A 13,482-nucleotide genomic window follows, 5' to 3' on the forward strand; every position below is an offset into this window, starting at 1 on the left:
AAAATATTGTTTTCAACAATATAAAATTAATGTTTAGCTTTAAATGAAGTTAGTTAAAGCAAGTATTAAATATGTGCACCACATCTAAGTGCAATAGAGCTGTATTAAGGGATAAATTGTGCTATGGTGGTGTAACAGGATGAAGGAGGGGACGTGTCATATACGAGCATGAGGAACAGACGTCCATATAGATGACATAGTAATAAGCATTCCTGGCGCAAAGAAACAACTGAAAGACTTGAAAGTAAATAAATCATCAGGTCCAGATGGAATCCTAGTTCAATTTTACACAGAGTACTCTATAGCATTGGCCCCTTACTTAGCTTCCATTTATTGTGGAACTCTCACCCAGCACAAAGTCCCAAGCGACTGCAAAAAAGCGCTGATGCCTCCAGTCTATAAGAGGTAAAAGAACGGACCCCCACAAAATTACAGATCAATATTTCTAAATTATGTTTGCTGAAGAATCCTTGAACATATTCTCACTTCAAATATAACAAACTTTCTTGAGACAGAGAAGCTTACGTGCACGAATCAGCACAGTTTCAGAAAGCATCGTTCACACGAAACTCAGCGTGCCCTTTTCTCACTATACAGGGTGTCCCAGCTATCTTGTCCACCCAAAATATCTCTGGAACAATAACAGCTATTGGAAAACGACTTTCACTGGTATCAATGTAGAGCTGGGGCCCATGAATGTACATATTGGGAAACATTCTAAAACGAAAGCATATGTGTTTTTTAACACAAACTTATGTTGTTTTTTTTTTTAAATGGACCTCCTACATTTTTTCTTCAGCAATCCATAGCATGACAAAGCACATACACAATGGCGTTGATTGCATCGCAATATTCCCATTACATCCCGAGAGATTGAGACGCGAAGTTGACACTTGAAACACCCGATATGCGCTGCTAGCACACGTCCTGAGGTTCAGGCGTGAACCCCATGCTGCCCGTAATCGCGATGTGATTGACATGTGTAATCACACCTCCATACTTATCAAGAGGTCCGAAACAACGGTAAAACTTTTAGTCCACTTGCTTGTTTCACTAAAACCATCAACATGAATTTTACTATTACGAGTGAATGATTAACTGTCACTTGCCCTAGATCTACCTTTTTAGTAATGGATTAATGATAAGCGAAGTCAACTTTATGACTAACGTTGCGGTACACAGATATGTTACAGAACCGCATCACCCCTAGCCCATGGCAGCAGACCATATTCGTTTCGGACCTCTTGGTAAGTATGGAAGTGTGATTACGCATGTCAATCACATCCTGATTACGGGCAGCCTGAGCCTGAGGACATGCGCTAGCAGCACATGTCAGGTGTTTCAAGCGTCAACTTCGCGTCTTAATATCTCGGGATGTAATGGGAATATTGCGATTCAATCTGCGCCATTGTGTACGTGCTTTGTCATGTTATGGATTGCTGAAGAAAAAATATAGGAGGTCCATTTAAAAAACATAAGTTTGTGTGAAAAACACATATGCTTTCGTTTTAGAATCTTTCCAAATATGTACATTCATGGGCCCCAGCCCTACATTGATACAGGTGAAAGTCGTTTTCCAATAGCTGTTATTGTCCAGAGATATTTTGGGTGGGCAAGATAGCTGGGACACCCTGTATACTGAGCACTATGGATGATGGGCAACAAGCTGATTCCATACTTCTAGATTCCCGGAAAGCATTTGATACGGTGCCCCATTTCAGACTGTTAAAGAAGGTAAGAACATATGGAATAAGTTCACAGATATGTGAGTGACTCGAAGAATTCTTAAATAGTAGACTCCAATACGTTGTCCTCGATGGCAAGTGTTCATCAGAGACAAGGGTATCGTCGAGAGTGCTTAAGGGAAGTGTGATAGGACAGCTGTTTTTCGCTATATGCATAAATGATTTGGCTGACAGGATGGACAGCAATCTGCAATTGCTTGCTGATGATGCCGTAATGTACCGTAAGGTGTCAAATTTGAATGACTGATACAAGACGACTTAAATAAAATTTCCAGTTAGTGTGAGGAATGGCAGAAAGCCCTATATGTGAAAAAATGCAAGTTACGTGGACGAGTAGGAAGATCAAACCTGTAATGTTTGGATACAGTACTACTAGTGTCCTGTTTAACACAATCAAATAATTTAAATATCTGCAAAGCAATATGAGGTGGAACTGCGAGAATTGTGGTGGGGGGGGGGGGGGGGCAAACTGTTGACTCTGTTTTATTGGGAGAATTTTAGGAAAGAGTGGTTCACCAGGAGACCGCATATAGGACACTGGTGCGACCTATTCTCGAGTACTGCCTGAGTGTTTGGGACCCGTACCAGGTCAGACTGAAGGAAGGCATCGAAGCAATTCAGAGGGGGGCTGGTAGATTTGTTATCAGTAGGTTCAAACAACACATAAGTGTTACTAAGATGCTTTGGGAACTCATAAGGGAATCCCTGGAGGGTAGGCAAAATTCTTTTCCAGAAAAATTATTGAGAAAATTTAGAGAACTGCCATTTGAAGCTGCTGCCGAACGATTCTACCGCCGCCCACATACAATGCACATAGGGACCATGAAGATAAGGCACAGGAAAGGGAATGACAAGTAGTGGTACAGGACACCCTCCATCACACATCGTACGGTGCTTTGTGGAGTACCTATGTAGACATAGATGTAGATGGTACAACCGGGATTGTGTTCATGCAGCTCCCTCTGACATAGGTCTGCAAACTGATAATTGAGCATATGATCCCCCACTCTATCTACCCCCACACTATAAGGTGTTTCACAAAGTTTCACTAATGTTCTGCAGCGTGTGTTACAAACCAGTGGTACAGTGAGACGATGTGCAATGACAATTCAGTAAAGTAATCAAAAATAAATAAAAAGTAAGGGGAAGAGGAAGAGGGGCACATGGGGGTTCACCTGTACGAGTAGCTCCGAACTGTCTGCCACGGCCAGTATGACATAATCTATATGTACTGACAGCTGAAAATTTGAGGTAGAAGGGTGACTCAAACCTGGATCTCCAGATCATCAGGAGAAGTTGCTGTAACTGTTAGGCTATCAGAGTACACCTCTAGACAGGACTCAGTCATTCATTGTCACCAAAGTTTCCATTTACAATTTCTTAACACTACTACTTCCCACACAGGAAATTGCCTTTAGAGATTTCTGACCAGTTTTAACTACAAAACACTTGAGTTAAATAACACAGTTATCAGGACCTGAGTACGCAGATAAAATTTAAAAAATGTGAAGCCGGCAGTTCATGTCTTGTTGGCAGTAACTTTATTCTTTACTTTTATTTCAATTCCATATTTATTAATAAATAGAGATATTGACAAACAAATATTGGATCATCATTTTTTTAATAAAAATGATATATTTTTATTATTAATCACAAGAAAAGTGAGTATCAGAATTTGGTATAAAAATGGGAAACACCAAATAGAAAATATAATATTTTCATATTTCTAGAGATTGAACGGTCTTACTGATATGCTGTATGCAGTCCTTTAAGGTCAGTAACTGTGTTATAAATACATAACTTTTTCATTTCTCAACAAGGCATTTTGCACGTCAATCAAATTTGGATATTTCACATGATTCATAATTTAAAAAAGATAGACGTTATTTTTATTTAAAAAATTACGATTCAATACTTCTTAATTACCATTTTCATTTATTAATAAACACAGAATTTAAAGAAAAATGCAGTTACCACCGAGATTTGAATTGACAATTTAGCGTTTACTAGACTTTTATGCTACGCATTCAGCTATTGGCAACTATGTCAATCAACTCAAAATGTTTTGTAGTTAACAGAAATCAAAAATCTTTTATTTTCAAAGGTGTGCTTCTTTTTTATACCACTTTAGGGAATTGATGCTTGCCCACCCTGTAAAGTGGAATAGGCAGCAATTTATGGCTGATTTGATGTGTTGAGTGGTTGATGAGTAATAAAAAGAACTGAAAACATTGTTCTGTTTTCAGACAGTGTCATTTATCAAGGCTAGCCAAAACAGAAACAACAATATAATGAAATGTCAAACAATGGAAAATCCAGACTGTAATATAACAATATTATGAGAAGGAAAGTTGCTACTCACCATATAGCGGAGATGCTGAGTCACAGATAGGCACAACAAAAAGACTCTCACGATTATAGCTTTCGGCCATTAAGACTTTTGTCAACAATAGACACACATACGCACACACTCATGCAAACACAACTCACACATGCAACTGCAGTCTTAGGCAACTGAAAACATACTGCCTGAGACTGAAGTGTGTGTGTGTGTGTGTGTGTGTGTGTGTGTGTGTGTGTTGTTGACGAAGGTCTTAATGGCCAAAAGATATCATTCTGAGAGTCTTTTGGGTGTGCCTATCTGCGACTCAGCATCTCCGCTATACGGTGAGTAGCAACTTTGCTTCTCATAATATTGTTAATATAAGGAAAAGAATAGACTGCTATTCACCATAAGGATGACACATTCGGTTGCAGGCAGGAACAATGGAAATACTGTCACACGTTTAGCTTTTGGCCAAAGCCATCTTCAAAACAGAAAAGACAGACACATGAGCAAGCATGTCTCACACATACATGACCACCACCTCTGGTAGCAGGACTGGAGCAACTATCACATTGAAAGAAAGCAGCAATCTTGACAAGGTAGAGAAGGGAAAGGGATGTAGGGCACAGGTGGGGGAAGAGAAGAGCACTGTCTGCTTTAGCCTGCAGGAACTGGATAGAGGCATGACAAAACTGCCACGTGCAGCAAAGGGAGGCTGTGAGGCACAGAGGTAGAGTGGCGGTAAATGAGGAAGGGGGGGGGGGGGGGGGTTGAAAAAGGAAGCATCCATTCAAATCAGCTGCATGTTGTGCCACATACGGGTCTATTTTGCTCTGGGCCACAGTTTGGTGGTGGCCGTTCATCCTGGTTGGCAGCTGGCAGATAGTTGTAACAATATAAAAAGCTGTGTGACAAATTGCAGCAGAGCTGGTATATGACATGGCTGATTTCACAGATGGGCCAGCCTCTGACGAGCTACCCTGCCAGGACGAATGGTCACCAACAAATTGTGGATAAGAGCACAGCAGACCATACTGTGGTACAACATGAAGCTGAATATAAAAAGCTTGATTTAAATGGTTGCTTCACAAACCAGGCCATCTGGATCCACCCCTCAACTACCAACTTTTCTGAATTGTGCACATGGGAGTTATCTTCACAACACATTCTCTGCTCCCAAAATATTCCCATTCTCAACCTACAGTGATCTACTGTCCCCATATCCTCCACCCAACAGTTTCTGCCCCCCCCCCCCCTTCCTATAACCTCCCTATTCTCCGCCCCAGAGCCGTGTGTGTGTGTGTGTGTGTGTGTGTGTGTGTGTGTGTGTGTGTGTGAGATGGCGCACGGGAGCGTGCGTGCCACCCTCTGCCAACGCACCCGCCCATTTCTATCCATCCCAGCTCCACTCCTTTTCCATTTCCCATCCCCACCTGTCCTCACCTCCCTGCCCCACAGCATCCATTTGCTGTGCCTGGTAGGTTTGTCATGCCTCCATCTAGTTCCTGCAATCCTACACTGGACAATGCTCTTCTCTCTCCCATCCATAACCTGCTCTCTCTTCCCCACCATGTCCAGATTGCTGCTTCCATTCAACGTGACAGTTGCAGTCCAGTTTGAGCTGCCACAGATGACGGTCATGTGTCTGAGAGTTATGTTTGCTTGTGTGGATGAATGTGTGTGTCTTTTCTTTTCTGAAAAAGGCATTGGCCAAAAGCTAAATGTGTAACTGCCTTTTCATTGTGCCCGTCTACAATTCAACATGTATATTTATAGTGAGTACCTTTTCCAACCTGGAGTTTCCATTGTTTAAAACAGAAACGGAAACACACACACATGCGAGGTTTTTGTATGATTCATAACTCGAATAAAATAATTTTGTGACTGACGGACTCCAAAGCCATGGATGGGAGGGGGGAGGCAGTTTTGTTGGCATACAGCTAGCCATACTTTACAATGTTCTGCTTATCTTTGAAATTGGTAACACAGCAACCAGAAAGAGTATGGTCGGCTGGTCCCTACCACTTAAACCACTTAAATCAGTCCCCTCCTCAAAGTTACTATAACAGTAAATTTTTCTACAGCAACATTACCTGGAAAGTTAGCAACATTTTCAGTTTTGTTTATGTGACTACCAACTCCTCAACAGGTCAACTACTGAGAGTTTTTATCTGTACTCCTTCCATTATTTGCATTCCACTACGACTTTTCATCCTCATACTTGTAACTGTCTTATTAAGGCCACAGATACCATCGCCGGCAATCGCAAACCGTGTTTTTGAACTACTGTGATCAGCAAACTGTACTGGGAACAGAACTGCTTTCTCTTTCAGTGCTCATTCTGACAAAGCTGGTTTGCAAGTGTGTGTAGTGCAAATAAGCAGATGAGCTGCAAACAAAGATTAAAACTGGAAGGAATACTATAACAGTAAAATAACTTACCGAGTGACCATATGTCAACTTCTGGCCCATATGGAAGCCTAGAGATAACTTCTGGTGACATCCAATATGGTGTTCCAACAAGTGATTTTCGTTTTGGAAGTTCTTGTGAAACTTGGGCACAGAAACCAAAGTCTGACAGCTTTACCTGAAAAAAGTACACATGTGCCAAATAACATGTATCATTTCTCACAAAATTTGATGTCACCATTCAATTTATGCAGTTTTTCACAGCTGTCAAACTGTTCCATTTATAAGGCAAAACAAAAGTTCTAACTGCAACCCTGTAACAATTACTTTCTGGCTTTATTCCCTTCTCATAAAGTTGGTATCATGTTTATGAACTCCAGTGGTATCTCTAAAGTATATAAGTGCGACTGTTGTTAATATTGTAATAACTGTTGCATATTGCTGCAATGGATTATTCCACCATTACACCTTAATGGATGATCAGTCAAGTTCTGCAGTCAGTGGCAAAGAGAGCGTTAAATAGTATCACACATCTGTTTCAACAACATGTAAATTATAGACAACACTGACAATCATCAATCTTTTCTTTGCAAGAGGCTGTTTATAAATGTAAATTGTGACTCATAGGTCTCGTACAATATAATTTTTAAAATAATTAGTTTTTTATATAGCAAATGCATCAAATTTATAATGAAACATAACTTTTTCACTAAAGAAGTAGAATGAAAAGTTTACATTATTTGTCTGGTACTGTATCAACATCATTTGCAGTTATTACAATTTTCATTTAAACCTGAATATACGATTTCACTGTCCAAATCATAACACTGTCCTCATCAAATTCTTTGTTGAAACTCGGGCATTTATCTACTAAAAGGTTACAGAGAAATGTTCTCTGTATATTGAGCTACATACTAATATATGCTCCAAACTTTTACTCTATTATACACTGGTGAAATATGCTGAAAACAAGAGATTTGAAATGATCATCTCGTGTAATTTGCACTCTCTCTGAGTTTGGTAACAACATTGATTTCAATCTGTTAATTTCTTTCTATACTAAGGCAATACACCTGTACAACTATATAGCAAGTGCTTTCAACAGAAACACATATGTGAGATGTCTGGAGATGAATTTTGTAAATTTGGAACCACCAGTCCATAGAGAACAAAAAGTTATGCTTAGCTGGCTAGTGATATACACAAGACAGCACACAGGCAGACAGTATGTACTTTTTCAGGCATCAACTGTAATATATATAGATGTCTGTCTATTACACATTACAAACCTCTTCAACTGGTTGCGGTCTCTGTCAATCAACAGACAAGGTCGGCCTGTACACTTTTGTGCCTTACGTGTCCCTTCACATTTCCACTTCACTATCACATTGGAAACAGTGGACCTATGGATGTTTAGGAGTGTGAAAATCTCACATACAGACATATGACAAGCGACACCTGATCACCTGACCATGTTCGAATTCTGTGGAGTGCCCCATTCTGCTCTCTCACAATATCTAATGAATACTAATTTCATATGCAATAACTAATGTAAATATTAATGGAAAAATACTGAATTACAATTTTTAATAAGAACAATGTAATTTTAATTACTGGAAATATCAAAATATATTAAACTTTTATATAGTTATGCAGTACTGTATTGTGGTTATTAGGTAAAAAGGGAAGTAAAAGTCAGTGGATCCCAAAAAGAATGAACCACCAAAGATGAATGAGTTTGCCCATCTCTAGTTTCTGTACAAGTTGTAAATAAAATTTCACTGCCTGTATTTTATCCCTGCTACCCTCAGAATTTCAATGAGTGCATGCAGTTAACATTGTTAAAAAGCTTTCATGCAGGTCTGCATTTCTTCAACCTGTCTTCTGTGATGAGTTACTGGATCGGTACTGTTTGATGTGTTATCACATTTCTCCAGTACCCAACTGATCTTTCCCTAGGTCAGCTTCTACAACACTCTTCATTATTCTGTAAATAATTAGCACAATGACTTATTAAACTGGTAATTTGGTAGTATTAACACCAATCAACAACTGCCTTCTTTGGAATTTATTTCATTCTCTCTCTCTCTCTCTCTCCCTCTCTCTCTCTCTCTCTCTTTTTTTTTTTTTTTTTTTACACATGAAGGTATTTTGCCCGTATCATACATTTTGCACATCAGCTGGAATAGTTTTGTCATGGCTGGCTGGCAATGTGACAGAAAACACTCAAGAGTACTTCGTGTGAAGATAAGCAATACAAGGGCACTTAAAGTGTACCACAGTTTCTCCATTGCATTCTACTGTTGGTAACCATTGGCGCAATGAATAATGGGAAGTGACCATGACAAGTCAGTTGTCAGTAGCCAATGAAAATGCTGGTTAGTAATTCTGTACAGTTCATAAATACGGGTATTTGGTTACATTAGGTTATAATTAAACCACATCATAAAAATTTTTAGCAAGATTGGAAATATGGTGTACAAGTAGATTATTGCAATGATGAAAGTATATCTCAGGCTGCACTCCATGTCAATCTACAACGACAATTGTATTTTCATTATGAAGTTAACTGATTTCACCTCCTCAAAACAAAACTGTCATATTGCAACATAACCTTATGGCTCGGGCTACACTACACGTCAATTTGTTAACACATCTACTTTACATTCTGGTCTCAATATTGTAAAAAGTCAATTTAAATGTTGCGCCAAAAGAAATCATTAGATTCTCATCAGTTACTGTATATTAATTTCCTGACTGGCTGTGACTAACAAAAACAAACTGCCAACAGAAGCACATAGTGGAAGAGTCTGATACACCATAAGTGCACTTTAGTCAAGCTGTCTTCCATCCGCTTTAATTACCATGCTATGATGATAATACCAACAATAAAAATTCAAAAATACAAAAACCAACTTCAAAAAGTGGACTGAAGTAGTACAATTAGTGGCCGTTAGTGCTAAATAAAAAGTAGTGCCAACTCTTCTATTCTACAAGCTATACATGTTGGCATAAATCGGCAATCTTAGAAAGTGGTCTGAAGATGTCATTGTGTGTAAATGTATAAACAGTTCAACTGGATGAATTTGTCTGAGCCCTTATGTTCTCTGATGATGTCTCCAGCATCAGGTGGAGAACATTAGGCACAGAAATATGTCCCATGCTACAGCCATACAACAGGAGGATACGGCAAACACCCAGGCGTTTGCAGTGCAGATTCCACTCACCCTCCCATCAGCAGCCAGCAGAATGGAGTCGGACTTGATGTCACGGTGGATGACACCCTGTGAGTGCAGATAGGAGAGGGCGCGCAGGCACTGCCGGCACACCGTCGCGATCTGCTGCTCGTCCATGCGTTCGTGCGTCACGATGTCAGTCAAGGCGCCCCCCTCCAGGAACTCCATCACCACCCACAATTCGTCCTGCACCAGGAAGCTGTCGTACATCTCCACGATGTTGGGGTGGTGGTAGTCACGCATTATCACCACCTGGGATAAAGGAGTAATGCTTTACTTCAAAAGGCCTGCTAGAAATGTAAATTCTGTCACAACACTGTTTTAAACTGTTTGAAGGTCAACACTAATTCAGTCACACAAATGGAAAGATGGTTTTTCGATAAATAATGACCCACAATTTAATTCTCAGAACACATTAATTCTCGAGAGTTACAGTTTGGTGACATTTTCACATCATCATTTCTTCAGCATGAACTACTTTTTTTTCTTTTTTTTTACACAGTCTATCTTATTTTATGGCTTTTTGCCACAGCATTGTTTATTTCCTGTTGGTGAGAGGTCTCATCGTATGCCTGTAGCATGTTTTCACTGCTGTTATTATTGCTCTCATCATGTTCAATAAACATCCCTTGAAGAGAATACTTACATGGCCCAAACAGATGGAAGTCTGCGGGCACCAGGTCTATCCTATAATGTGGTTGAGGCGATAGTGTCCAACCCAATTTGGTGATTTGTCCCTGGGTTCTGAGACTTGTGTGAGACATGCATTGCCATGTTGGGACGAGATCTGTTTGTATTCTAGTTCAGACCAAACATGTCAGAAATGGCTCTACAGTTTGTTTGGAGTCTTATGTTATTTATTTATTAAACCTGACTTGATTAGCGCCATTAAGACCTCTTTCACACTGCACCAGGGCTTCACACATACAGTACCTTTTTTTACATCATAGTTATCTGTTGTTGTGGTCTACCCACTGTTGTGGTGTACCTACTGCCACCTACAACCTTCTGAATCTGCTTGGTGTATTCATCTCTTGGTCTCCCTCTACCATTTTTACCCTCCACACTACCCTCCAATACTAAATTGGTGATCCCCTGATGCCTCAGAACATGTCCTATGTACCAATCCCTTCTTCTAGTCAAGTTGTGTCACAAATTCCTCTTCTCTTCAATTCTATTCACTACATTCTCATTAGTTACGTGATCTACCCATCTAATCTTCTGTAGCACAGCATTTCGAAAGCTTCTATTCTGTTCTTGTCTAAACTATTTATTGTCCATGTTTCACTTCCATGCATGGCTACACTCCATACAAATACTTTCAGAACAGACTTCTTGACATTTAAATCTATACTCGATGTTAACAAATTTCTCTTGTACAGAAATGCTTTCCTTGCCATTGCCAGTCTACATTTTATATCCTCTCTACTTCGACCATCACCAGTTATTTTGCTTCCCAAATAGCAAAACTCATCTACTACTTTAAGTGTGTCATTTCCTAATCTAATTTCCTTAGTATCACCTGATTTAATTAGACTACATTTCATTATCTTCGTTTTGCTTTTGTTGATGTTCCTCTTATATCCTTCTTTCACGTGTCCATTCTATTCAACTGCTCTTCCGGGTCCTTTGCTGTCTCTCACAGGGTTACAATGTCATCGGCTAACCTTGAGTTTTTATTTCTTCTCCACAGATTTTAATTCCTACTCCAAATTTTCCTTTTGTTTCCTTTGCTGCTTGCTCAATATACAAATTAAATAACATCGGAGGTGGGCTACAACCCTGTCTCATTCCCTTCCCAACCACTGCTTCCCTTTCATGCCCCTCGAGTCTTATAACTACCTTCTGGTTTCTGTACAAATTGTAAATAGCCTTTCACTCCCTGTATTTTACCCCTGCCACCTTCAGAATCAGAAAGAGAGTATTCCAGTCAAACACTGTCAAAAGCTTTCTCTAAGTCTAATCTATCTTCTAAGATAAGTCGCAGACTCAGTATTGCCTCACATGTTCCAACATTTCTACAGAATCTGAATTCATCTTTTCCAAGGTTGGCTTTCACTAGTTTTTTCCACTCATCTGTAAAGAATTCGTGTTTGTATTTTGCAGCCTCGACTTATTATCCTGACAGTTCCGTCATTTTCACACCTGTCAACGCGTGCTTTCATTGGGATTGGAATTATTAGATTCTTCTTGAAGTCTGAGACTATTTCACCTGTCTCATACATCTTGCTCACGAGATGGTAGAGTTCTGTCAGGGCTGGCTCTCCCAATGCTATCAGTAGTTCAAATGGAACATTGTCTACTCCCAGGGCCTTGTTTCGACTTCAGTCTTTCAGTGCTCTGTAAAATTCTTCACGCACTATCGTAACTCCCACTTCATCTTCATCTATGTCCTCTTTCATATCCATAATATTTTCCTCAAGTACATCACCCTTGTATAGACCCTCTATATACTCCTCCCACCTTTCTGCTTTCCCTTCTTTGCCTATAACTCATTTTCCATCTGAGTTCTTGATATTCATACAGGTGATTCTCTTTTTCACTTCCTATCAATTTCATTTTTGAGACATTTGTATTCCTTTTTGCCTGCTTCATTTATTGCATTTTTATATTTTCTCCTTTCATCAATTAAATTCAATATCTCTAAACAGACGAACTGTCCGCCTAGGAGATGTCCAATACCCAGTAGCGGAGCATGCCCTCCAGCATAATTCTAGGGACCTAGGAACCTGCTACACCGTATGTGCCATTTGGATTCTCCCACCCAACACCCCACAAATACCCCACTCATACGGTTATAGTTGGTGGGGACTTCAACCTACCCTCGGTATGCTGGCAAAAATACTTGTTCAAAACCGGTGGTAGGCAGAAAACGTCTTCCGAGATTGTCCTAAATGCATTCTCCGAAAATTATTTAGAGCAGTTAGTCCACGAACCCACGCGAATTGTAAATGGTTGCGAAAACACACTTGACCTCTTGGCCACAAACAATCCAGAGCTGATAGAGAGCATCATGACTGATACAGGGATTAGTGATCACAAGGTCATTGTAGCTAGGCTCAATACCATTTCTTCCAAATCCATCAGAAACAAACGCAAAATAATTTTATTTAAAAAAGCGGATAAAGTGCCACTAGAAGCCTTCCTAAAAGACAATTTCCATTCCTTCCGAACTGACTATGCGAATGTAGACGAGATGTGGCTCAAATTCAAAGATATAGTAGCAACAGCAATTGAGATATTCATACCTCATAAATTGGTAAGAGATGGAACGGATCCCCCGTGGTACACAAAAAAGGTCCGAACGCTGTTGCAGAGGCAACGGAAAAAGCATGCGAAGTTCAGAAGAACGCGAAATCCTGAAGATGGGCTAAAATTTACAGACGCGCGAAATTTGGCACGTACTTCGATGCGAGATGCCTTTAATAGGTTCCACAACGAAACATTGTCTCGAAATTTGGTAGAAAATCCGAAGAAATTCTGGTCGTATGTAAAGTACACAAGCGGCAAGACGCAGTCAATACCTTCGCTGCGCAGTGCCGATGGTACTGTTATCGACGACTGTGCCGCTAAAGCGGAGTTATTGAACGCAGTTTTCCGAAATTCCTTCACCAGGGAAGACGAATGGAATATTCCAGAATTTGAAACACGAACATCTGCTAGCATGAGTTTCTTAGAAGTAGATACCTTAGGGGTTGCGAAGCAACTCAAATCGCTTGATACGGGCAAGTCTTCAGGTCCAGATTGTATACCGATTAGGTTCCTT

At 39.9% G+C, this 13,482-nt stretch overlaps 1 protein-coding gene across 1 annotated transcript in view; it reads right to left on the minus strand.

Annotated features, from left to right (window-relative positions):
• LOC126291989 (serine/threonine-protein kinase PAK mbt-like) overlaps positions 1-13,482 on the minus strand; it is a 97,118-nt gene that overhangs the window by 13,523 nt on the left and 70,113 nt on the right. Inside the window, exons 6-7 of the mRNA XM_049985762.1 lie at positions 9,708-9,968; positions 6,514-6,658 (exon numbers count right to left, since the gene is read on the minus strand). Of these exons, the coding sequence (XP_049841719.1) occupies positions 6,514-6,658; positions 9,708-9,968 (406 nt within the window). The remainder of the gene's footprint in view (positions 1-6,513; positions 6,659-9,707; positions 9,969-13,482) is intronic.

The sequence above is a fragment of the Schistocerca gregaria genome, chromosome 9 (genome assembly GCF_023897955.1).
Source record: "Schistocerca gregaria isolate iqSchGreg1 chromosome 9, iqSchGreg1.2, whole genome shotgun sequence".
NCBI classification, from domain to species: Eukaryota; Metazoa; Arthropoda; class Insecta; order Orthoptera; family Acrididae; genus Schistocerca; species Schistocerca gregaria.